General features: G+C 40.0%; 1 protein-coding gene across 2 annotated transcripts in view; it reads right to left on the minus strand.

Moving 5' to 3' along the window:
• Positions 1-24,054, minus strand: part of C10H12orf56 (chromosome 10 C12orf56 homolog) — a 114,523-nt gene that overhangs the window by 6,106 nt on the left and 84,363 nt on the right. For both annotated transcript variants that reach the window (XM_023225140.2, XM_023225139.2), the window contains 5 exons: positions 13,943-14,049; positions 12,630-12,719; positions 4,778-4,901; positions 2,430-2,504; positions 2,033-2,107 (listed from right to left, as the gene is read on the minus strand). In XM_023225140.2, coding sequence (XP_023080908.1) covers positions 2,033-2,107; positions 2,430-2,504; positions 4,778-4,901; positions 12,630-12,719; positions 13,943-14,049 — 471 coding nt within the window. The remainder of the gene's footprint in view (positions 1-2,032; positions 2,108-2,429; positions 2,505-4,777; positions 4,902-12,629; positions 12,720-13,942; positions 14,050-24,054) is intronic.

Below are 24,054 nucleotides of genomic sequence, written 5' to 3' on the forward strand. Positions count from 1 at the left end.
GACAAATGTACCCTCTGACCCCAGCCAGCTTTGTGTAAACATATGTCATAAGGATCTGACAAGAGAGTCTAGATCCTATAAGACAGGCCCAACATCACTCTAGAGAAACGGCAGGGGACCACTGACGGTCCAACAGATGCATGTCCATATATGGAAAGAGAACAGGCTGGGCGCAGTGGCTCATGCCTGTAATAGCAATTTGGGAGGCCAAGGTGGGTGATCACCTGAGGTCAGGAGTTCCAGACCAGCTTGGGCAACATGGTGAAACCCCGTCTGTACTAAAAAATACAAAACTTAGCCAGGTGTGGTGGCAGGCGCCTGTAATCCCAGCTACTTGGGAGGCTGAGGCAGGAGAATTGCTTGAATCTGGGAGGTGGAGGTTGCAGTAAGCTGAGATTGCAGCACTACTGCACTCCAGCCTGGGCAACAGAGCAAGACTCTGTCTCAAAAAAAAAAAAAGAGAACATATTGCCTCGTGCCCATTAGCAATGGAAATTTAGTTTAGATTATTCTTTTGAAGAGATTTCCAATTAAGTGTCTATTGACTGAGTGCATAAGTTTGAGGAGGTAAGAAGAGATTAAGGGATAAAGCCTTTACTAGAATTAATTCAGCAGATATGTTACTGAACATTTATGGTGTGCCTAGCACAACAGACATAGCTTTTACCCTCACGGCACTGGCAGTCTGTTGGAAGAGAAAGATAGTGTATCAGTCATGATGGACTAGATTATGCTGTGGTAACAAACCTCCCAAAATACCAGTGCTTTGCTTGAAACAGCAAAGGTTGATGACTCAGTCCCAGAGGGGTCTGCAGGGCTCCGCTTACTGTAGTTACTCTTGGCCATCAGTGGGCAGAGCAGCCACCTTGTGGGTGCTATGCCAAAGGAAAAGAGAATGCCAGGTGGCACACACTGGCTCTTAAAGCTTCTGCCCAGAAGTGACAGAAGCCAGTTCTGCTCACATTTCATTAACCAAAGCAGCAACAGAGACCGCTCCCGCCCCCTGATTTCACATGGAGAGGGAAGTGCAGTCCCACCATGTACCCAAAAGGAGAGAGAGACAGAATATGAGTGGGCACTAATGGCTGTGACACAGCAGAAGCAAATAATAACACAAACAAACGTAAACTGCAACAGTGATGAGACCTATAAAGCAGAGGAAGAGGACACCATGCCATGCACTATTTGTGCCTCTAATGAGGGAATCTCCCCTGTCAAGGAGGGCAGAGAAGCATCCTCCACTGCCCCACCCCAGGAAGGGGCCCTGAGGCCTGAGGGATGAGTAGAAGTTGACCAGGTGAAAAAGGGAGGGAAAAGCATTTCCAATGGAGAGACAGATGCAATGGTACAGGTCCTGTGATGCAGCTGGGGGAAGCCGGGCGGTGGTGGGGGGAGAGATGGTGAGCAAGAGACCCACACAGCAGGGAGGCTGAGGGACCAGAGGAGGCTATTGGCCATAGCACGCAGGCCCTGTAGGCCATGTTGAGGAGTTTAGTCTTTATTCAGAAGGAAGAGTTATTGAGAGATTTGAAGCAAGGGACAACAATCAGATTTTTATTTCAAATGGATCCCTCAGCCTGTAATCTGGTGGGAAGACAGGGACCGACCATTGAGATGTGATTGTAGCATCAAGGAAAGAAATGGTAATAATGGGAACTAGGATGGTGTCTGTGGGACAGAGCACACAAATGATCCCAAGTGTTAGATTCACGCTCACTATTTAAGGTAAGTATTTATCTTTTTACCTAATTATACAGCTAATAATTTAATATTCTGTTTTCCACATATATCTTAGAGTTTTTCATGAAATAACGTTCCCATTTAAGATATAATGTCAGTGCCTTAAACATTCAGGTCCCAAATGTAAAAACAATTTATCAATTAAATAATAAACTGTGAGATTTACACTTTGCTTCTGGTTGATAAACCTGATTACATCACAGGGAAAAATGTGTGTTTTATTAATTAAGCACAAGAGTATCTGCTTAATTAGGCTTGAGGGGTGATTTCGTTTTGACTTCTAGATACTTACAATGGGAGGACAGCTTTGTAGAAAGGACATCATCCAGCTAATAGCAAACTTTGTGGATCCCAATCCGAGATTTCCCTAAAAGACTCAAGGAAATAAACAAGTTATATTCATAAAGTTCAAGTTGTATATAAAAGGATACTCATTCTTAAATACATTTTTATCCTGATTAATCAAATCCTTAAAATCAGTTTTGGAAAATAAACTAGATGAGCACTCAAGAGCAAAGGTCATATCATTGAAGTCAACCAGTTTTGGAGACCATCTCAAATACAAGCATTTTTGGTATATTATTAATCATATAACATAATTGCATCATATACATATATCATAATATATAATAGTCACATAATTTATGGTTACATAAAATATTTTAAAATATAATTTTTAAAAATTGTACCTGCTGAAAGACAAGAAGTATCTCATATAAAAGTGCTGTAGCAGTATTTGTATACTCCAGAATAAGCTTCTGTAACTAGAATTTTCAAGAATAATCAATGCAATGTCATAAACCAAGTCAGAAAATGATAATTTCCCTTGGTTCCCTTTAGGTACTTATACAATAATTTTTTTTTCTTTTTTTTGAGACAAGGTCTCATGCTATCACCCAGGTGGCAGTGCTGTGGTCATGGCTCTGTGCAGCCTCCAACTTCTGGGCACAAGCCATTCCTCTCACCTCTGCTTTCTGTGTAGCTGGGACTACAGGCACAAGCTACCATGCTGGCTAATTTTATGTTTTTAATTTTTTGTAGAGATGAGGTCTCACTATATTGCCCAGGCTGGTCTCAAATTCCTGAGCTCAACCAGTCCTTTCACCTCAGTCTCCCCAGTAGCTAGGACTACAGGTATGTGCCACCACACCCAGGTAATTTTTGATTTTTTATTTTTGTAGAGACAGGGTCTCGCTTGTTGCCCAGGCTGGTATGGAACTCTTGGCCTCAAGTGACTGTCCCACCTCTGCCTCCTGAGTAGCTGGGATTCAGAGGCAAGCCATCATCCCTGGTTGGCCCACAGAACACTACTACAAAAAATTGCATACTTGATTTGCAAAATCAATCAGATCAACAACCCTACTTCCTTTCAAGAATGTAGAAATACATTCTTGAGGTGAGAGATTCTCTGGGGAATTTAGGCTTATGCCCAAATTAAACTAAGATTCCTTCTGTGGGATGGATAAATAGAAGACTTAGAGATATTTCATTCCTCTCAAGAATTCCAAACTCCTCTTTACAAAACTATCCCTTTTCTTTTCTTCATTTATTTATTCAACAAATATGCATCAGACACCGTGCTAGGTGTTGGGGATGCAAGGGAGAACAACACAGACATGAAACCTGCCCTCATGGAACATGCAGTCTAGTTGGGGAACAAACATCAAATGATCAAATAAGCAAATGCATAATTATAAACTGAGACAAGGGCCATGCAAGAAATGTACAGGAAGTTAAGGGAGCTCTATAAAGGAGGACTAGTCTCATTTGGGGATCAAGGAATGCTTCCCTCTGGCCCATATCATTCCTTACCTAGATTACAGCACTAGCTCCTTAATAGCCCTGCCTATCTGAGTTTTGGTTCCACCCCATTCTTTAATCCCTAATCCACCACTGAAAGTAATATTGGAGACTTTCTATATGGAGTCTGTAATTATATATTCATGGATATATTTGAATAACGTCTGTCTCTCCCAGCAGAGTAGAAACTAATGAAGGCAGGGGTCATGTCTGTTTTGACCCTACTCCCTAGTACGTTGCTTGCTCATAACAGACGCTCAATAAATATTTACTGATTGTGGCCGGATGTGGTGGCTCATGCCTGTAATCCTAGCCTTTTGGGAGGCCGAGGCAGGCAGATCGCTTGAGCCCAGGGATTTGAAACCAACCTGGGTAACATGGCAAGACCCCGTCTCTACAAAAAGTACAAAAATTAGCCAGGCGTGGTGGCTTGTGCCTGTAGTCCTAGCTACTCGGGAGTCTGAGGTGAGAGCATCACTTGAGCCTGGGAGGTCAAGTCTGCAGTGAGCCGAGATTGTGCCACTGCACTCCAGCCCGGGCAACAGAGTGAAACCTTTTCCCAAAAAAAAAAAAAAAAAAAAAAAAAATTACTGAATGACAAAACGAGTTTTCTAAAACATAATTCTGACCATGTATTTAAGAACTACCAAATCATGTTCCATCTTTTTTTAAAAAATCTGTTAGTCTGGCTCAAAATAAACTAATAATAAGTTGGTTTATTCTCTCAGAAGGTGTGCCTTCTAGGCAGTTCGATATTTCTAATGTTTTGGTACAACCTTAGAAAAATAAGTAACTCTTTCTGAGAATTTATACTGTTCATATAGGTAGGAAAATGGTAAAGTATGAGAGTTAACATTAAAATCTCTAAGACAGTGATTTTTCACCTATTAGACCCCCTGCTATGGAATTACATATACATCATATTTTGTACAGAGACAGATATAAACAGATTTATCAAATTTATAAGGAATGCTAATTACTTTCCTTAATATACATACCTTAAGACATATAAAATGGATATATTAATATTGACTGAATAGTTATTTTTTCCTTTTTCTTGACCCTCTAAATCTCTAAATCTACTTTAGACTGAATAGTTTTCTAAGTTTTGAGGTTAATGACAAAAGATCTACTCTTTGGTTTAATTATATTTCTGTATTCTACGGTGTCATGGTCCACATTAAAAGAAGCCAGGGCCCCAATATATAATAGTTTACCCCAAAAATTCTCATCTCACCTCAGCATCAAAAGACATTCTGACTAAAGCTGAATCAGCCACCAACTGGATATCAAACACAGGACAAGATTTTGGAATCTGAGGCTCACTAATTAAAACTACCAAGAGATTAAATAGTGTTCCCCTGGAAAAAAATAAATAAAAGGCAATTAATGAGCAAAGTATTGAGAAGAAAAATGGTGACGCCAAGTTTACAAACACTGAATATAATTATGTTTAAAAGAATGAAGCATTGCAGACCATCTTTGACTGAAGTTTTGGACCCTTGGACATGCAAATGAATGTCTAGAGATAAAAAAATTTAATGAAAATATAATTTCTTGGTCTTCTGGCTCAGAGCAAGTATAGTTCTAGAAGTTCACATAGCTTAGAAAGACTAGAAAATCTGGATTTAAGGGAGATTTGGGTAATTTCAATTATAGCATTATTTTCCAAAGGACTTTTTATGGATTGCTAATTCCAGACAGTATTATAGTTAAAATAGATTCTGTGGTCAAAGGAGATATAGGGTACTTGGTTAAACCAAGTTCATCAGATGTGTTTACTACAGAACTTCTCAGAGGCTTTATATGCTAATATGTACTGTGTATCTCTGGGTCAAAGCAACAGTATCCAGCTCTTCTTTTTTCTTTTTTTAAGTTTGTTTGCTTGGGTTATTTTTGGCACAGGATCTCATGATGTTGCCCGGGCTGGTCTTGAACTCCTGGAATCAAGTGATCCCCTGCCTCAGCCAAGTAGCTGAGATTACAGGCTTGAGCGACCACTTTCAGTTTTTACTTTTTTAAATTGATAATAAAAATTGTATATGTTTATGGTATACAACATGATGTTTTGAAATATGTATATACTATAGAATGTGTACCTATTTTATAAATCAAGTGAATTGACATATGCATTACCTCACATGCTTATTTTTATATAGTGAGAACACAAAATCTATTGTCAGCAATTTTCAAGTATACAGGACATTATTATTAACTATAGTCACCATATTTGTATGATTGATCTCTTGAACTTATTCCTCCTGTCTAACTGAAGTTTTGTACCCTTTGACCAATATCTCCCAATTCCACCCTGCCCCTAAGCCTCTGACAACCACCATTCTACACTCTCTGTTTTTGTGAGTTTGGCTTTTTTAGATTCCATATATATGTGAGATCATGCATGATCTCAAAAGTCAAACTCATATTTGTCTTTCCGTGCCTGGCTTATTTCACTTAGCATAATATCCTCCATTTTCATCCATGTTGTCACAAATAACAAGACTTCATTTTTATGGCTGAATAATATTCCATTGTGTATATATACTACATTTTCTTTATCCATTCACCCATTGCTGGACACTAAGTTTGCTTCCTTTTCTTGGTTTTTGTTAATAATGTACAGCATTCCTTTTTTTTAATATAAAATTTTTTTTAACATAAAGATGGGGTCTTACTTTTTTCCCAGGCTGAACTTGAACCCCTGGCCTAAAGCAATCTGCCCACCTCAGCCTCTCAAAGTGCTTGGATGACAGGCATGAGCCTCCGCACCCAACTCCACTGTTTCTTAAAATGCTTATTTGATCTCAAAAAACCTCAGATCTTTTCCTTTCCAATGTGGGGTACTGTCCATTGATAACTCACTTAAATGTTACGTGTGCATCCTGATGAGCCGAGTTAATAACATTATCTCCTCCTCTTGAGTAGTACAACCCCAGTATGGTTGAAAAGGAGCTGAAGGCAGACTGCTACAAACTCAGTTGTCTAATTGAAGGCAATGTCAGAGTAGATTTGCGGGGTAGGAGTAGTAAAATGATTCAAAGATAGGACTATACAAAAGTTCTCCATAACCATAAGCATTCCTTTCATAATGGCATAAAGGAGAGTGAGTATAAATATCCTTGTTTAGTAGGATCTGAGGCTTTCTAATCTTTTTACAATCATTTAAATCATCACCATGATTAGAAGCTCATGATTAACCTACACTCTAGTAAAAATACAGTGCCCTTCCTTCCTCCAAGTCAAAAAGCAAGTCTAGTTCTTATATTTGGAAAGAAGAATCATGTCAGTTAGTACATTTCTCACGAAAGCAGGATATACCCTACAGTGTATTTAATAATGTTTTATTCAGGCTACTTAAAATGGCCAATCTTACTTTTAGAAGACCCTTTTAAAATCAACAGAACACTCCCTTTAGAAGTGTTTCTTGATATTGTTTGAATTGGCATTCCATTCACTGTTGTATTTAATTATAGTCCTTTATTTTCAGTAACAGCTTATTTTCAAAGTATCATACATCCAAGGCAAAGAAAAAGAACTCCCAAACTATGGGTCACTTGCTATGATAACATATTAATTCAACCCTAACAATACTAGGATATGAAAAAATATGGCACATTTCAAGAAAGTTACAGCAAAGTATGTGGAACTAATAAAATCTCCACTCATGAAACTAATACAGAGGAAAATGCTGAAATGATTAACTGCTGTTTTATTTACCCAAATGGAATTTAATTTGAAATCCACCTCTTCTGCCAATTCAATTTAAAATCCATTAGGGCAATAATAGATAGAAGAAATTTTAATCAAAATAGTAGTTTCATCCTGAAAACATAGATGATTTAGAGGATTGACATCACAGCCTTAAAAAGGCTTTATTGTTTAGGTTGTTACTATTTCCAATGTATGGATTTGGAATGTACTACAATATCTTTAAAAATACAGACTTTGAAGGCCACATTCATAGTCTCCTAAGTCAGTCTATGTTATTGTGGTGGGCAGAAATCTAACGTGGCTTCCAAAATTCCCAGCCTGCTGGTACAAACTCTATCAAATTCCTCCCCCTTAAGTATGGGCAATACCTCTGAATATGTTTGTCTGTCACTCTTGTGATTATGTTATATGAAATGGGAAAGGTGAAAGGATTCTGAGAATATAATAAAGGACCCTAATTGGCTGACTTTTGAGTTAGTCAAAAGGAGATTATCCAGAGTTGGCTTGCTCTAATCAGGTGAGCCCTGAAAAAGAGATACTCTCCTGCCAAGAAAAAAGCCACCTGAGTCCCACAGCTGTAATGAAATTTAGTCTGCCAACAACCACCCAAATGAGCTAGGAAGAGAGTCCCAAGCCTCAGATGAGACTATGGCCTGGCCAACACCTCAACTGAAACCTTATGAGACCCTGGGCAAAGGATCCAGTTAAGCTGTGTCCAGATTTCTGATCCATGGATACTGTGAGATAAGAAATGCATGTTGTTTTAAGCCACTAAGTTTGTGATAATTTGTTATGTGGCAATAGAAAACTAATACAGTTTTGGCTGGGCACAGTGGCTCATACCTGTAATCCCAGCACTTTGGGAGGCCAAGGTGGGTGGATCACCTGAGGTCAGGAGTTCAAGACCAGCCTCACCAACAGGGTGAAACCCCGTCTCTACTAAAAATACGAAATTAGCAGGGCATGGTGGTGCGAGCCTGTAATTCCAGCTATTCAGGAGGTTGAGGCACAAAAATCGCTTGAACCCAGGGGACGGAGATTACAGTCAGCCAAGATCGCACCATTGCACTCCAGCCTGGGTGACAGAGCAAAACTCCGTCTCAAAAAAAGAAAAAAGAGCCTGGGTGTGGTGGCTCATACCTGTAATCCCAGCACTTGGGGAGGCTGACGCGGGTGGACTGCCTGAGGTCAGGAGTTCAAGACCAGTCTGGCCAACATGGTGAAACCCCACCTTTACTAAAAACACACAAAAAATCAGCTGAGTGTGGTGGCACACACCTGTAATCCCAGCTACTTGAGAGGCTGAGGCAGGGGAATTGCTTGAACCAGGGAGATGGAGGTTGCAATGAGCCAAGATCACGCCACTGCACTCCAGCCTGGGCAACAGAGCAAGACTCCATCTAAAAAAAAAAAAAAAGAAAGAAAAGAAAAAAGAAAACTAATACAGTTTTATTAGATATTTACTGGGCTACGTAATACTATGGGTCACATGATTTGACCCTAGGGATGTAAAAACTGGCTGAGAAAAGTTAATATTACAACCAGACTCTACTATAGCAATGTAATATATGTATTAAATGACATGAAAAGAATTGGTAATATCAGGAAAGAGCCTTGATATAGGAGGGCTGATGTGATCAAACCAAGTTAAAGCAAAACAACTAAAGGCAATGCTTTTAAAGAAAAAGAACAACAAAAATAAATAAATAAATAAATAAATAAATAAATAAAAACAATACTTTATGACAGAGGTGAGTAAGGATGATTTTTTTTCAACTTGGAAATAGAAAGGCAGAGACCAAAAGGTGGAGAAAAAGGATAACCAGATTTAGTGATAATTTTAATACGGGAGAAGACAGAAATATCAAAAACAATGTTGAATCTCCATCTTGGAGGTTAGGGAAATGGCAGTACTACCATTCGCATAAAGAAGTATTCAAGCTGCATGCGGTGGCTCATGCCAGTAATCTCAGCACTTCGGGAGGCCAAGGTGGGAAGATCCCTTGAGCCCAGGAGTTTGAGACCAGCCTGGACAACAAAGTGAGACCTTGTCTCTACAAAAAAATAAAAAAATAAGAACTAGCTTGGCATGGTGTATTTTCTTGTTTGCTGTAAAGCAGGACTCAGCAAACTATGACCTGTAGGCCAAATCCAGCTTACAGCCTGTTTCTGTGAACAAAGTTTATCGGAACACAACTGTGTCCATTCGTTCATGTACTGTTTATGGCTGCTTTTGTGCTACGATGGCAGAACTGAGTAGATGCAGCACAGATTGTATGGTGTGATAAGCCAAAACTATTTTCTATATGACCTTTTACAGAAATGTTTGCCCACTCCTGCTACACAACATAGTATGCCAGCTCGACACAGTGGCTCACGCCTGTAATCCTAGCACTTTGGGGGTCAGAGGGGGGCAGATCACTTGGCCCAGGAGTTTGAGACCAGCCTGGGCAACATGGCAAAACCCCATCTCTATGAAAAATACAAAAAAAACCAGCAGGGCATGGTGGCATGTACCTGTGGTCCCAGTTACTGGGGAAGTGAGGATCACCTGAGCCGCCGGGAGGTCAAGGCTGCAGTGAGCCAAGATCATGCCACTGCACTCCAGCCTGGATGACAGAGTGAGATCCTATCTAAAAAAGAAAAGAAAGAAAGAAAAGAAAAAAAAGCATAGTATGCCCATAGTCCCTAGCACATAGCAAGTGTGCTTAAGAAATATTAATTAATGAGGCTGGGTGTGGTGGCTCATGCCTGTAATCCCAGCACTCTGGGAGGCCAAGGTGGGTGGGTCACCTGAGGTCGAGGGTTTGAGACCAGCCTGACCAACATGGTGAAACCCCATCTCTACTAAAAATACAAAATTAGTCGGGCATGGTGGTGCATGCCTGTAATCCCAGTTACTCAGGAGGCTGAGGCAGGAGAATCACTTGAACCCAGGAGGCAGAGGTGGAGACACAGTGAGACTCTGTCTCAGAAAAAAAAAAGGAAAGAAAGAAATATTAATGAAATTAGCCGAGTGTGGTGGCACATGCCTGTCATCTTAGCCACTTGAGAGGCTGAGGTGGGAGGACTGCTTGAGCTCAGAAGGTGGAGGGCTGGAAAAATATTACCAAGAGTTCTTATTCTTTCCCCTGGTTTAAGTGTTTTTGTCTGTTTTTCTTTTTTTCTGGAGACAGGGTCTCATTCTGTCACAGTGTATCACAGTAATAGCTCACTGCAGCCTCGAACTTCTGGCTCAACTGATCTTCCTGCCTCATCCTCCTGAGTAGCTGAGACCACAGGCATGTGCCACCATGCCTGACATTTTTTTTCCTAGAGATGGGGTCTCACTTTGTTGCCCAGGCTGGTCTCAAACTCCTGGCTTCAATTGATCCTCCAACCCTGGCCTCCCAAAGTGCTGGGATGACATGTTTTGACTATTTTAGAGTCCATGGCTCTCATCATTTGCTCCACCCCTTTTTTTTTTTGTTTGTTTTTAAAGAGACAAGGTCTCACTGTTGCCCAGGCTAAGCGCAGTGGTATGATCAAAGCTTACTGCTGCCTGGAACACCTAGGCTCAAGTGATCTCTCCCTTCGGCCTCCTGAGTACTGGAATTACAGGTGTGCACCACCATGTCTGGTTCATTTCTCCACCTTTTAATACAGTAGATTTAAATAAACAATTGATGAAAGTGGAAAAAAAATTTAGCCACAACATTGCCCAAGAATATAATTTAGAGTTTATAAATACATATTAAAAAATCAAGTGGCTGGGCGTGGTGGCTCACACCTGTAATCCCAGCATTTTGGGAAGCCAAGGCGTGTGGATCTCCTGAGGTCAGGAGTTCAAGACCAACCTGATCAACATGGTGAAACCTCGTCTCTACTAAAAATACAAAAATTAGCTGGGCATGGTGGTGGGCACCTGTAATCCCAGATACTTGGGAGGCTGGGTCAGGAAAATCACTTGAACCCAGAAAGCAGAGGTTGCAGTGAGCTGAAATCGCACCATTGCACCCCGGCCTGGGTGACAAGAGCAAAACTCTGTCTCAAAAAATCAAAATAAAAAATCAAGCAGACAGTATGCAAAACTGCAGAATCAAAGTTTCTGTGACAAAGAATGCTACTGTCCCTCACTATACATTCTTCTATTCTTCCTTTTAATAACAGATGTCCTCATTACCATCCAAGACTAAGTTGGGCACATAGATGTCCAACTACAGACACATTTCCAGCCTTTCCTGAAGCTAGGTGTGGCCATGTGCCTAAAGTTCTCACCAGGAGAATGTGAGCAGAAGTATTACATGTCTTGCTTAAAAAGGAAGCTTGTTTGCCCTCTACTTCTCTCTCTCTCTTTTCTTTTTCTTTTTTAACTGGAATGCCCTCTATTTCTCTTTCTGCTTCCCACAGGGTATAATGAAGTCATCAAGGTCAGCCAGCTTCCACTATAAGGATAAAGACAACATGATAAAAGACAACAGAGTAACAAAGGGAAAAAACCTAGGTCCCTGGCTCACCTTGTGTATGAAAGCCTGAATATTTACTCTGAACTGTTACGTGAGAAAGATTTCAATTAAGATCTTCTTTGGGCCACATATTGTAGAGTATCTTTTTTTTTTTTTTTTTTTGAGATGGGGTTGCCCAGGCTAGAGTGCAATGGTGTGATCTCAGCTCACTGCAACCTCCGCCTCCCAGGTTCAAGCCATTCTTGTGCCTCAGCCTCCCAGGTTCAAGCCATTCTTGTGCCTCAGCCTCCCGAGTAGCTGGGATTACAAACGCGCACCACCATGCCTGGCTAATTTTTGTATTTTTAGTAGAGAGAGGGTTTCACCATGTTGGTCAGGCTGGTCATAAACTCCTAACCTCAGGTGATCCACCCGCCTTTGCCTCCCAAAGTGCTGGGATTACAAGCATGAGCCACCGTGCCTGGCCTAGAGTGTCTTTATTATAGCAGCTCATCCTAGGTATTAATAAACTCTCCAAACTCATTTACTCTAAGGTCACATGATTATATTGTAAATGAGGCGACTATAACTCCTGATTTTGCAATTTTTCTTGTTGTGTGGATATAAGGATACTCTGGGAAATTCTAGTGGAGATCCCCTGGCTTTTAATGTATGATGGGTCATGTGGTCTTTTTCAAGTTCACCAGACTAGGACAAAAAATAATTATGCTAAGAAAATCCTTGTACCCTTAATAATCCAGACAGACAGAGAGAACTTGGCCTGTGCCAATTAACCTGTTCATCACAGAAGGAAGGAGAAAAACAAAAGAGTGAAATATACTTGGAAGGGTGTTAGACAGGGAAGTTGGAGAATTACGTGCTTTGGAAGACACTCAACAAGGAGAGTTAATGGGTTGCAACCACAAGGTCCCGATATCTTCTAAAAGACCTTACTTCTTAGCTGCCAATGTGTTCAGGCGTGATGACTCAGTTTCTGTTTCTCTGAACATCAATACTAGGGTCTGTATAATTTCAATGCATGCCCTAGAAAATAAAACGATAAAAGGCAAAGAAATGGCATGATTTCATTAGAAGCTCAGAATTCCATGAAAGTAGTAATCTTTGCTAAAACTGCTTCCAGATACCCATACAGAAAAAAGTACAGGAAATAAACTCTGTACATCAAATTGCTAACATTGGTTAAGTGCCTACTCTGACTGCTACACAGTAAACACCCAAAAACATTTGCTGGTCGGGCGGGGTAGCTCACACTACTCATGCTGTAATCCCAGCACTTTGGGAGGCCCAGGTGAGCGAATGGCCTCAGCCCAAGAGTTTGAGACCAGCCTGGGCAACATGGCGAAACCCCACCTTTACAAAAATTAGCTGAGTGTGGAGCTCAGGAGGTCAAGGCTGCAATGAGCCATGATCATACCACTGCACTCCAGCCTAGGGGACAGAGTGAGAACTTTTCTAAAAAAACAAGAAAAAAAATTGTTGAATGAATGAATAGCTGGATGTCAGTACTAAGTCATTTTTATATGTATCTCTTTTCCAAAGTTTTTAGGATTATCACACACTGTTTTAAAATTATTGTTTAATTTTTAATATTTTCAGAAAGGTAATATCTGGCTAAAAATGTCAACGGTAAAAAAGAGAATACAGTGAAAGCTTTCTCTCCTCCAGATACCCACTTTTCCCACTTTGGGACAACAAATATTATTAGTTTCTTGTGCATCCTTCCATTAAAATTAGAACAAAATGAGTGCTATTTTTTAAAATCCACAGGAAGAGGCCAGGCACGGTGGCTCATGTCTGTAATCCCAGCAGTTTGGGAGGCTGAGGCGGATGGATCTCCTGAGGTCAGGAGTTTGAGACCAGCCTGGCCAACGTGGTGAAACCCCGTTTCTACTAAAAATACAAAAATTAGCCAGGCGTAGTGGCATATGCCTGTAATCCCAGTTGCTTGGGAAGCTGAAGCACAAGAATTGCTTGAACCCACAAGGCAGAAGTTGAAGTGAGCAAAGATTGTGCCACTGCATTCCAGCCTGGGCAAAAGAGTGAGACTCTGTCTCAAGAAAAAATAAATAAATAAATAAATAAATAAATAAATAAATAAATAAAAATAAAATCCACAGGAAGAAAAACTTGCAGTGCCATTAATCATTAACATAGCATATATGTTGTCCAGTGTCTTCCATTTATCTTTAACATCCTAGCAAAAAAAAAAAAAAAAAAAAATCGATGATTATCTAGTTAGAACTTACACCAGCTCATCAACCCTTTGGCTTTGATTTTGAAGTGCATTCTTATCCCTAGACTCTGGCAAGTACTCATGAAGTTTGTTTACTAGGAAATAGAAAAGGTCACTGGTCTGTAAAAGCAAGTGGGAAAGAAAGACAGTAATTAAGGTATCTGTTGTTAAAATTCTCTACTCTCATGTACTAAAAATATGAAGAAATAATTTGTTCTTTGATTAGCAAAATGAATTACAATATATCCCATCAATACTAGCATAACCCAAATTGGAAACATACTTCTTACTTACAACCAAGAGACCACTGTCCTGGTGACCAGAGCAAGGGCTACAGGGCAATGCTGGGAGATGCAACTTAGGCCTGGCTTGACCATTAACCTTGAAAATCATCCAGAAGCAGGTGTGTCATCTCAGGCAAGTCATTCAGTCACCTTGAAAAATGGGGCTCCTATAATTTCTGCCTTTCCAAAGTAATTTGGCCTTTGTGAGGATATAAAGAATAAGCAAGCTCTCGTTTTAAAATGTTTACTAACACAAAAACAAATGTACAGCACTACGCTAGGTTATGGAAATGGTGCAGAACAATATTGATTCTTCTAATAATACAGTGGAAATGTAGATTGCCATTTCTGTCCAAATAAACACTGACTTAGAGCTGGGGAACCCATTTTTTTTGTGTTCCTGTCCAGTCTCTTGAGAAATCGAGCATGAAAATAAGCGCTGGCCCATGAAATCAGGCAAGTCGGCATTAATGAGAAATGTAATGTAATTGCTTTTCTTTTCTATTCCTCTGTTGTTCAGTTTTCCCCCAGGATTTTGGTTTACTAGTGACAATTTAGGCTTTTTGTTTAGAAAGTGTGTGTGTCCCCTTATTCAGGTAATATGGCATGAGAAGAGGCTGGGAATGGCTTGGAGAAAGGAAAAAGAGGAAGAGGAGCAGGATGTATACCAGATACTCTTAGAAGTGCTTGGGCTTTGAAAGAAGGAAGGATTTGGCCGGACGCAGTGGCTCACGCCTGTCAGCCCAGCACTTTGGGAAGCCGAGGCGGGCAGATAACTTGAGGTCAGGAGTTCGAGATCAGCCTGGACAACATGGCAAAACCCTATCTCTACTAAAAATACAAAAATTAGCTGGGTTTGGTAGCATGCGCCTGTAATCCCTAATCCTAGCTACTTGGGAGACTGAGGCAGGAAAATCACCTGATCCTGGGAGGTGGAGGTTGCAGTGAGCTGGGATTGCGCCACTGCACTCCAGACTGGGCAAGAGTGAGTGAGACTCCGTCAAAAAAAAAAAGAAGAAGAAGAAGAAAAAGAAGTGCTTGGGCTTACCCAGTGCCTGATAAATTAGCATAGTGTGGCAGTTTTACAGACTGACCCTGGAGCTATATTCTTTGAGCTCAAATCCCAGCTCTGCCACTTGGCAGTTGTGTGACATTTGGCAAATTACTTATACTCCCTGTCACTCAGTCTTTCAAATGGGGTTAATAATATCACCTCAAGGAGTTGATATTACGTTTAAATAAGATAGTATGTATTTGTAAAGTTTCAACAGTGCTTAGCACATAACAAGTGTTCAATAAGTGTCACTTGTTATTATGACCTCTCACTTGCTCACTGATTCAAGAATTTTCATTTATAAAATATCATACCTGAAACAACATGGAAAAATCTCACAAATATTATGCCAAAAGAAGCCAAATGCAAAAGAGTACTTAGTGCAGAATTCCATGTAAGTGCAATGCTAAGAGAGGCAAAATGAATCTACAGTGACAGAAAGCACATCGATAGTTGCACGAGGCCAGGAGTGTGAGAGAACTGGCGGCCAAAGGGCACAAGGTGACATTCTGGAGTGACAGAGACACTCTAAATCTTGATTGAAGTAGTGTTAATAGTTATAAGAATAGAGACATTTGTCAAGACTCTTCAAACTGTATCTTTAAATATGGGTGCATTTTATTTCATGTAAATTATACCACAATAATTTCTTCAAAGAAGATAGTTGAATGGCCAATAAGCACATGAAAGATGCTCAACATCACTAATCACTAGGGGAATGCAACTCAAAACTACAATGAGATATTATCTCACACGCATTAGGATAGCTACTATTTAAAAAAACACAAAATAACAAGTGTTGGCCAGGATGTGGAGGAATCAGAACCCTTATATACTGTTGGTGGGAGTAGAAAATAGCACAGACACTGGAAACCAGTATGGTGGTTCCTCAAAAATTTAAATACAGAATTACCATCCGATCTAGCAATTCCATTTCTGGGTAAATACCCAAAAGAATTGAAAGCACCGTCTTAAAGAGACATATTGCATACCAATGTTCATAGCTGCATTACTTACAACATCTAAAACATGGAAGCAACCCACGTGTCCATTGACAGATGAATGGATAAGGAAAATGTAGTATATACATACAATGGAATATTATCCAGCCTTAAAAACAAAAAGGAAATTCGGATACATTCTACAACATGCATTAAACTTGAGAACATTGCACTAGGTGAAATCTCAGTCACAAAAAGACAAATACTATATCATTTCAACTGTGTGAGGTACGTAGAATAGTCAAAATCACAAAGACAGAAAACAGAATGGTGGTTTCCAGGGGCTGTGGGTTGCAGGGGTGGGATGGGAAAAGAAATGGAGAGTTGTTGCTTAATGGATAAAGAGTTTCAGTTTTGTAAGATGAAAAGTGTTCTGGAGATGATGGTGTTGATGGCTGCACAACATTGTGAATAAACTTGATACCACTGAAATGTATGCCCAAAAATGATTAAGGAAGTAAATTTTGTGTTATGTATATTTTGACACAATTTTTAAAAATGGAAAAAAAAATCATATGAAGAAAAAAAGTTTTTTTTTTTTTTTTTTTGAGATGGAGTCTTGCTCTGACGCCCAGGCTGGAGTGCAGTGGCACAGTCTTGGCTCACTGCAACCTCCACCTCCAGGGTTCAAGTGATTCTCCTGCCTCAGCCTCCCAAGTAGCTGGGATGACAGGTGCATGCCACCACGCCTGGCTAATTTTTGTATTTTTAGTAGAGACTGGGTTTCACCATGCTGACCAGGCTGGTCTTGAACTCCTGACCTTAGTTAGGTGATCCACTTGCCTCGGCCTCCCAGTGTGCTGGGATTACAGGCATGAGCCACCGTGCCCAGTGGAAAAAATTTAAACTAGAAAAAGAACATATTTTATCTACTCATTTATTCATTCACTGAATGCATAATTACTGATGACAGCTATGTGGCAGGTATGCTACATAATGAAATAACATCTTGAGCAAAAAAGACAGACATGTGTCTGTTCTTCTAAAACTTGGGAGTTTAGTCAATCTATGAAAAAGCATTCTCGGCCTGTAATTTCACGCCTGCAATTCCAGCACTTTGGGAGGCCAAGGCAGGTGGATCACTTGAGTCCAAGAGTTCAAGACCAATCTGGGCAACATGGTGAAATCTCTACAAAAAATACAAAAATTAGCCCAGCATGGTGGCATGTGCCTGTAGTCTCAGCTACTTGGGAAGTACTCATCTACTCAGCTACTTGAGCCCAGGAGGCAGAGGTTACAGTGAGCCGAGATGGTGCCACTGCACTTCAGCCTAGGTGACAGAGTGAGATCCCATCTCAAAAAAAAAAATGAAAACGTATTCTCATAAATTGTACTTTCAATAAAATTAAAAAATAAAGACCACTTAAAAGAAAAAAGTATGCCTCAATAAAGTTCATTTTAAAAGGGAGGGAAAAAACTATATAATATATATCTTTATATCTATAATATATATCACTCTATATTATACCATATCTATAATTTTATATCCATAATATGTATATTATATATGTGTATAATTTTCCATCCTATTACAGGAACCAAAAATTAGAGATGCCTGTGACAGTTAATTTTAGGTGTAAACTTGGCTAAATTAGGAGTACCTAGAGAACTGGTAAAGCGTTATTTCTGTTATGTCTGTGAAGGTATTTCCAGAGGAGACTGGCATATGAGTTGGAGAACTGAGTGGTTCTGTCTCTCTGGAGAATCCTAATACAGATTTTGGTACCAGAAGTGGAATTGTTGCTCTAAGGAATACTTAAAAATGTGGAAGCAGCTTTGGAATTGGTTAATGGATAGAGGCTCGAAGAATTTGGAGGAGCAACCTAGAAAAAGCCTAGACTGCAGTAATTGGAGCATTAAAAGTGATGCTGGTGGGGGCTCAGAGAAAGAGGACAGCTGTAGGGAAAGTCTGAAACTTCTTAGACATTTCTTAAGCAAAAGAGTGAAAGATTATTCTCCAGCTTTAAGACAATATTATTTTCCCTGTTGGGTTTTGGACTTACTTGGCCCTTTCCTCTTGCTTATAGCTTCCTTTTGGAATGGGAATGTCTATCCTCCACTCATCCCACCACTGTATTTTGTAAGTAGATAACTTGTCTTGATTTACAGGCTGACAACTGGAGAGGAATTTGCCTCAGGATGAATCCTGCCTTGAGTCTCAACAATACTTGATTTAGATGACAATTGATAATTTGAACTTATGAGTTGATGCTGGAATGAATTAACATTTCTGGAGCTATTGGGAGGGAATAAATGTATTTTATATGTAAAAAAAGACATGAATGTTTGGGACCAAGAGCAGAACGCTGTGGTTTGAATGTGGCCCCGAAAGTTCATGTTTTAGAAACTCATCCCCAATGCAACAGTGTTGAGAGGTGAGACCTTTAAGAGGTTGATTAGGTCATAAGGCTTCTGCCCTCACAAATAGATTAATGTCATTATTGTGGGAGTGGGTTTCTGATGAAAAGATGAGTTTGGCCCCCTGCCACCCTTTTTTTTGCATGCTCTTTTGCCCTTCTGCCTTCTCATGGGATGACACAAGAAGAAGGTCCTTACAAGATGCCAGCACCTTGCTATTGGACTTCCCTGCCTCCAGAACTGTCAGAAATACATTCATTTTCTTTATAAATTACCAAGTTTGTGATATTCTGTTATAGCAACACAAAACAGACTAAGACAATGGCCCTAATCTCTCCACCCCAGTATGGGTTTCTAAGGGAACTTCACAGAACGTATGTTTTCCAAGAAATATAGCATAAAGTTGAAAAACCACTGCTTTACCTTAAGGCTATGATAACAATTTAAATAAAAAAATCTTAAAGGATGTTGACTTTTATTAGTCATATATGCTAATTTTGTGAAAACAAATCTGAGGATAGATTTTGGTTGTGGATGAGACAGAAGAACCTAAGGCTAGTGGGTTTGATGGCGTGGTTGGGGATAGGGCCAAGGGGGACTCCACTAAAGTGTAGAAAGATCCCAAATAGACTAGCCATTTACTTTTTTTTTTTTTTTCATACTTTAAGTTCTGGGGTACATGTGCAGAATGTGCAGTTTTGTTATACATGTGCCATGGTGGTTTGCTGCACCCATCAACCCATCAGCTACCTTAGGTATCTCTCTTAATGATATCCCTCCCCTAGCCCCCTGCCCCCTGACAGGCCCCAGTGTGTGATGTTCTCCTCCCTGTGTCCGTGTGTTCTCATTGTTCAACTCCCACTTATGAGTGAGAACATGCAGAACGTGTTTGGTTTTCTGTTCTTGTGTTAGTTTGCTGAGAATGATGGTTTCCAGCTTCATCCATGACCCTGTAAATGACATGAACTCATCCTTTTTTATGGCTACATAGTATTCCATGATGTATATGTGCCACATTTTCTTTATCCAGTCTATCAATGATGGACATTTGGGTTGGTTCCAAGTCTTTGCTATTGTGAATAGTGCCACAATAAACATACGTGTGCATGTGTCTTTATAGTAGAATGATTTATAATCCTTTGGGTATATGCCCAGTAATGGGATCACTGGGTCAAATAGTATTTCTAGTTCTAGATCCTTGAGGAATCATTACACTGCCTTCCACAATGGTTGAACTAATTTAAACTCCCGCCAACAGTGTAAAAACATTTCTATTTCTCCACATCCTCTCCATCATCTGTTGTTTCCTGACTTTTTAATAATCACTATTCTAACTGGTGTGAGATGGTATCTCATTGTGGTTTTGATTTGCATTTCTCTGATGACCAGTGATGATGAGCTTTTTTTTGTATGTTTGTTAGCTGCATAAATGTCTTCTTTTGAAAAGTGTCTGTTCATATCATTTGTCCACTTTTTGATGGGGTTGTTTTTTCCTTGTAAATTTGTTGACATTCTTTGTAGATTCTGGATATTAGCCCTTTGTCAGATGGGTAGATTATAAAAATTTTCTCCCGTTCTGTAGGTTGTCTGTTCACTCTGATGATAGTTTCTTTGCTGTGCAGAAACTCTTTAGTTTAATTAGATCCCATTTGTCAATTTTGGCTTTTGTTGCCATTGTTTTTGGTGTTTTAGACATGAAGTCTTTGCCCATGCCTATGTCCTGAATGGTATTGCCTAAGTTTGCTTCTAGGATTTTTATGGTTTTAGGTCCACCTTGAGTTAATTTTTGTATAAGGTGTAAGGAAGGGGTTCAGTTTCAGTTTTCTGCATATGGCTAGCCAGTTTTCCCAACACCATTTATTAAACAGGGAATCCTTTCCCCATTGCTTGTTTGTGTCAGGTTTGTCAAAGATCAGATGGTTGTAGATGTGTGGTGTTATTTCTGAGGCCTCTGTTCTGTTCCATTGGTCTATATATTTGTTTTGGTACCAGTACCATGCTGTTTTGGTTACTGTACCCTTGTATAGTTTGAAGTCAGGTAGCATGATGCCTCCAGTTTTGTTCTTTATGCTTAGGACTGTCTTGGCTATGCAGGCTCTTTTTTGGTTCCATATGAAGTTTAAAGTAGTTTTTTCCAACTCTGTGGAGAAAGTCATTGGTAGCTTGATGGGGATAGCACTGAATCTATAAATTACTTTGGGCAGTATGGTCATTTTCACGATATTGATTCTTCCTATCCATGAGCATGGAATGTTTTTCCATTTGTTTGTGTCCTCTCTTATTTCCTTAAGCAGTGGTTTGTAGTTCTCCTTGAGGAGGTCCTTCATATCCCTCGTAAGTTGTATTCCTAGGTATTTTATTCTCTTAGTAGCAGTTGTGAATGGGAGTTCACTCATGATTTGACTCTCTGTCTGTTATTGGTGTATAGGAATGCTTGTGATTTTTGCACATAGATTTTGTATCCTGAGACTTTGCTGAAGTTGCTTATCAGCTTAAGGAGATTTTGGGCTGAGACGGTGAGGTTTTATAAATATACAATCATGTCATCTGCAAACAGAGACAATTTGACTTCCTCTTTTCCTATTTGAATTATTTCTTTCTCCATTCACTTTGGCCTTTCATTTTTGACAACCGAATTCGAAGATCTGTTTTAGCCCAGGTAAGAACATTCTATTAAATAATGGCTGCAGTGTTTTCAAGTATAAAACAGATCATGAAAGCTTCATTTTTAGACATCAGATTAGGTTAATATTTCACAAGAGAACAGATTTGCAATTCAATATGAATAGCTTACAGCACCTGGAATATGCATGCATTGTATTTGGCCTGAGGGAGAATACAAAAGTAAGTAAGATATATACTTGTCCTACAGAAGCTTATAGCATATTATGATAAATAAGAAAAATGTACCAATAACTATAGTAAAAGGGAGGATATGTGCTAATTCTTGATTGTAGGAACTGTATCATAATCATGCTGTATTTCTAATACCTGTCACCAAGCCTCACACCGATTAGGCACGAAGCCTGTCTGATAATTGTTAAAGAGGAAGTGCTACGAAAGATGTCATAGAACTACATTGTTCAACTCGGTAGCTACTGGCCACAAGTGGCTATTTAAATTAATTTAAATTTAATAAAATTAACATTTTACTTTTTTAGTCACTAGCCACATTCAAGTGCTTAAAAGGCACATGTGGCTAGTGTCTGCTGTATTGAACAATGCAGATTATAAAACATCAAAGAAAGTTCTATGGCACAGAATTGACAGAGAAGATCAAAAGGAGGAAGGTACTAAAGTTCCCCATTCGGCATGACAAGAAAGGTAGAAAATGGCATTTGGGCTTAGCCTTGATGAATGTGTATGATTTTTAACAAGAGAAATTAGAAGAACAGTATTCTAGAGAAATCAAACAGCAGGGAGAAAAGAGAGCTAAGGAGGACAGGTATCCAAGTTATCCCACGTGGCTCGATCTTGTAGAGGACAGAGGTGAGAGAGAAGATAAAGTGGCTGGTCGGGTCTGTTAGTTCTAACCTTATTCTCTTTCTCTCCAACCATTTTTTGCTCCACAGCCTAGGCCACAGGTACCAGCCCTGTTTTTACATTGGAGATGCTTAAATGACCTCTAGACTAACACTGGTGCCGATCCCATTAGGAGTACACATCAACATCCTTCTTAATCTGACCCTTAAGTGGTACTTCAGTTCTCCTACCTAAACATGCACTTTAAATCCAGTCCCTGATTGTGTCCAGTGTATCTGGGTGGACTTCCTCTTTGGGCACTGTCCTAAGTCCTTTCCCAGTCCTCTCCCAGCTGCTGACTTTACTCTTGACAATCTTTATGTCCTCACATTCCATAAAACCTCCGTCCCTGCACCCTAAACAAGCAGATCTTCCTGGTGCCACATGTTTGTGCAGACATCCGGGTGTAATTCACCCACATGCTAAAATATCCTGATATTTCATTTAGCTCACTCTTATGGCTCTCACTCTTAGGCCCTGTGCCTTTTCCAGGAGCATCTACATCTGGATTTGTTTTCCCAGAGCCCACCTTATCCAGATGGTAGCCTGATACGGTCCGGTTCTGTGTTCCCACCCAAATCCCATCTTGAATTGTAATCCCCACTGCCGAGGGAGGGTCCTGGTGGGAGGTGATTGGATCATGCATGCTTTTTTCATGATAGTGACGGAGTCCTCTTGAGATCTGATGGTTTAAAAGTGGCAGTTTCCTCTGCACATTCTCTCTCTCTCCTGTTGCCATGTAAGACATGTCTTGCTTCCCCTTCGCCTTCTGCCATGATTGCAAGTTTCCTGAGGCCTCCCAGCCACGTGGAACTCTAAGTCTGTGGAAGGCCAGGTCTTCATAACAGCTGAACAGACAGGCCTCCATAACAACTCTTCCTGTGCTGACTGAGTGGTTACATTAAATATTAAAAGCTGATAGAGCCAGTGTCCTTACACAAAGGCTGGGAGGTAACAAAAGCCCACCAAGAGTTTTGCCCAGGCCTTTCCTGGGCCTTGAAGCATGACAAGATAATGAAGGAATTCTTAACAGGACCTGTTTAGAATTAAACGAGTTTTACTGGGGGTCTGAAGAAACTCCCCAGGCCTCCACAAACAAGTTTATTGGTGGTCTGAGGGAACTCCCCAAACCTCCGTGGTTTAGCAGGAGGCAAGATAAAGGTAATCACCCCAGGACCTGGACCCATTTAGATTAAGTAAATTTACTGAGGCCCCAGAGGAAGGTCTTAAGGACTTTCCTTATGTCCTGATCTAATCTTAGGCATAGATTAAAAGAAGTTAATCACTTATGACTTTAGATGAATGCACTTACATGTCGACATATAGCTTAGAAGGTATATAAGCTATGGAAAACCTTGTAATTTTGAGTTGGTCTGGCGATAATTTCAAGGCCTTTTCCCTGTTACTGGTTATAGAAATAAACTCCCTTCTTTCCCAGTTCATCTGTGTCTCATTATTGGGCCATGAGAATAAGCAGCCTGACCCTTGGTTTGGTCCAGGAACAAGTGAACTAAACCTTCTGTCTTTATAAATCACCCAGTCTCATGTAGTATTTTTATAGCAGTGTGAGAATGGACTAATACACAGCCCCTTCCTGATAACCCCAGCCTACTAAAATAAAGGCCATACCTGTCCAAATTTGAAATCTGTGATTAGGGGAGAGCCTTAAATGAAGAAGCCAAAGTCTGTACCTAATTTAGAAAGGAAAGTCACAAGAAACTGTTGAACAAGCAATCCCATACAATCAGGGTTGTAGATTAAATTGATACTGTGTGTGGGATGGACTGGAGAGGTTTATTTAGGAAGAAGATAATCCTAATTTATTTACCCTTTCCACATGAATTCCATTCCATCTTCATAATCAAGATGGATTGGTCTTACTTGGTTGGTCATATTTTCCACAATC

This window comes from Piliocolobus tephrosceles, chromosome 10 (genome assembly GCF_002776525.5).
Source record: "Piliocolobus tephrosceles isolate RC106 chromosome 10, ASM277652v3, whole genome shotgun sequence".
In the NCBI taxonomy this organism is placed as follows: Eukaryota; Metazoa; Chordata; class Mammalia; order Primates; family Cercopithecidae; genus Piliocolobus; species Piliocolobus tephrosceles.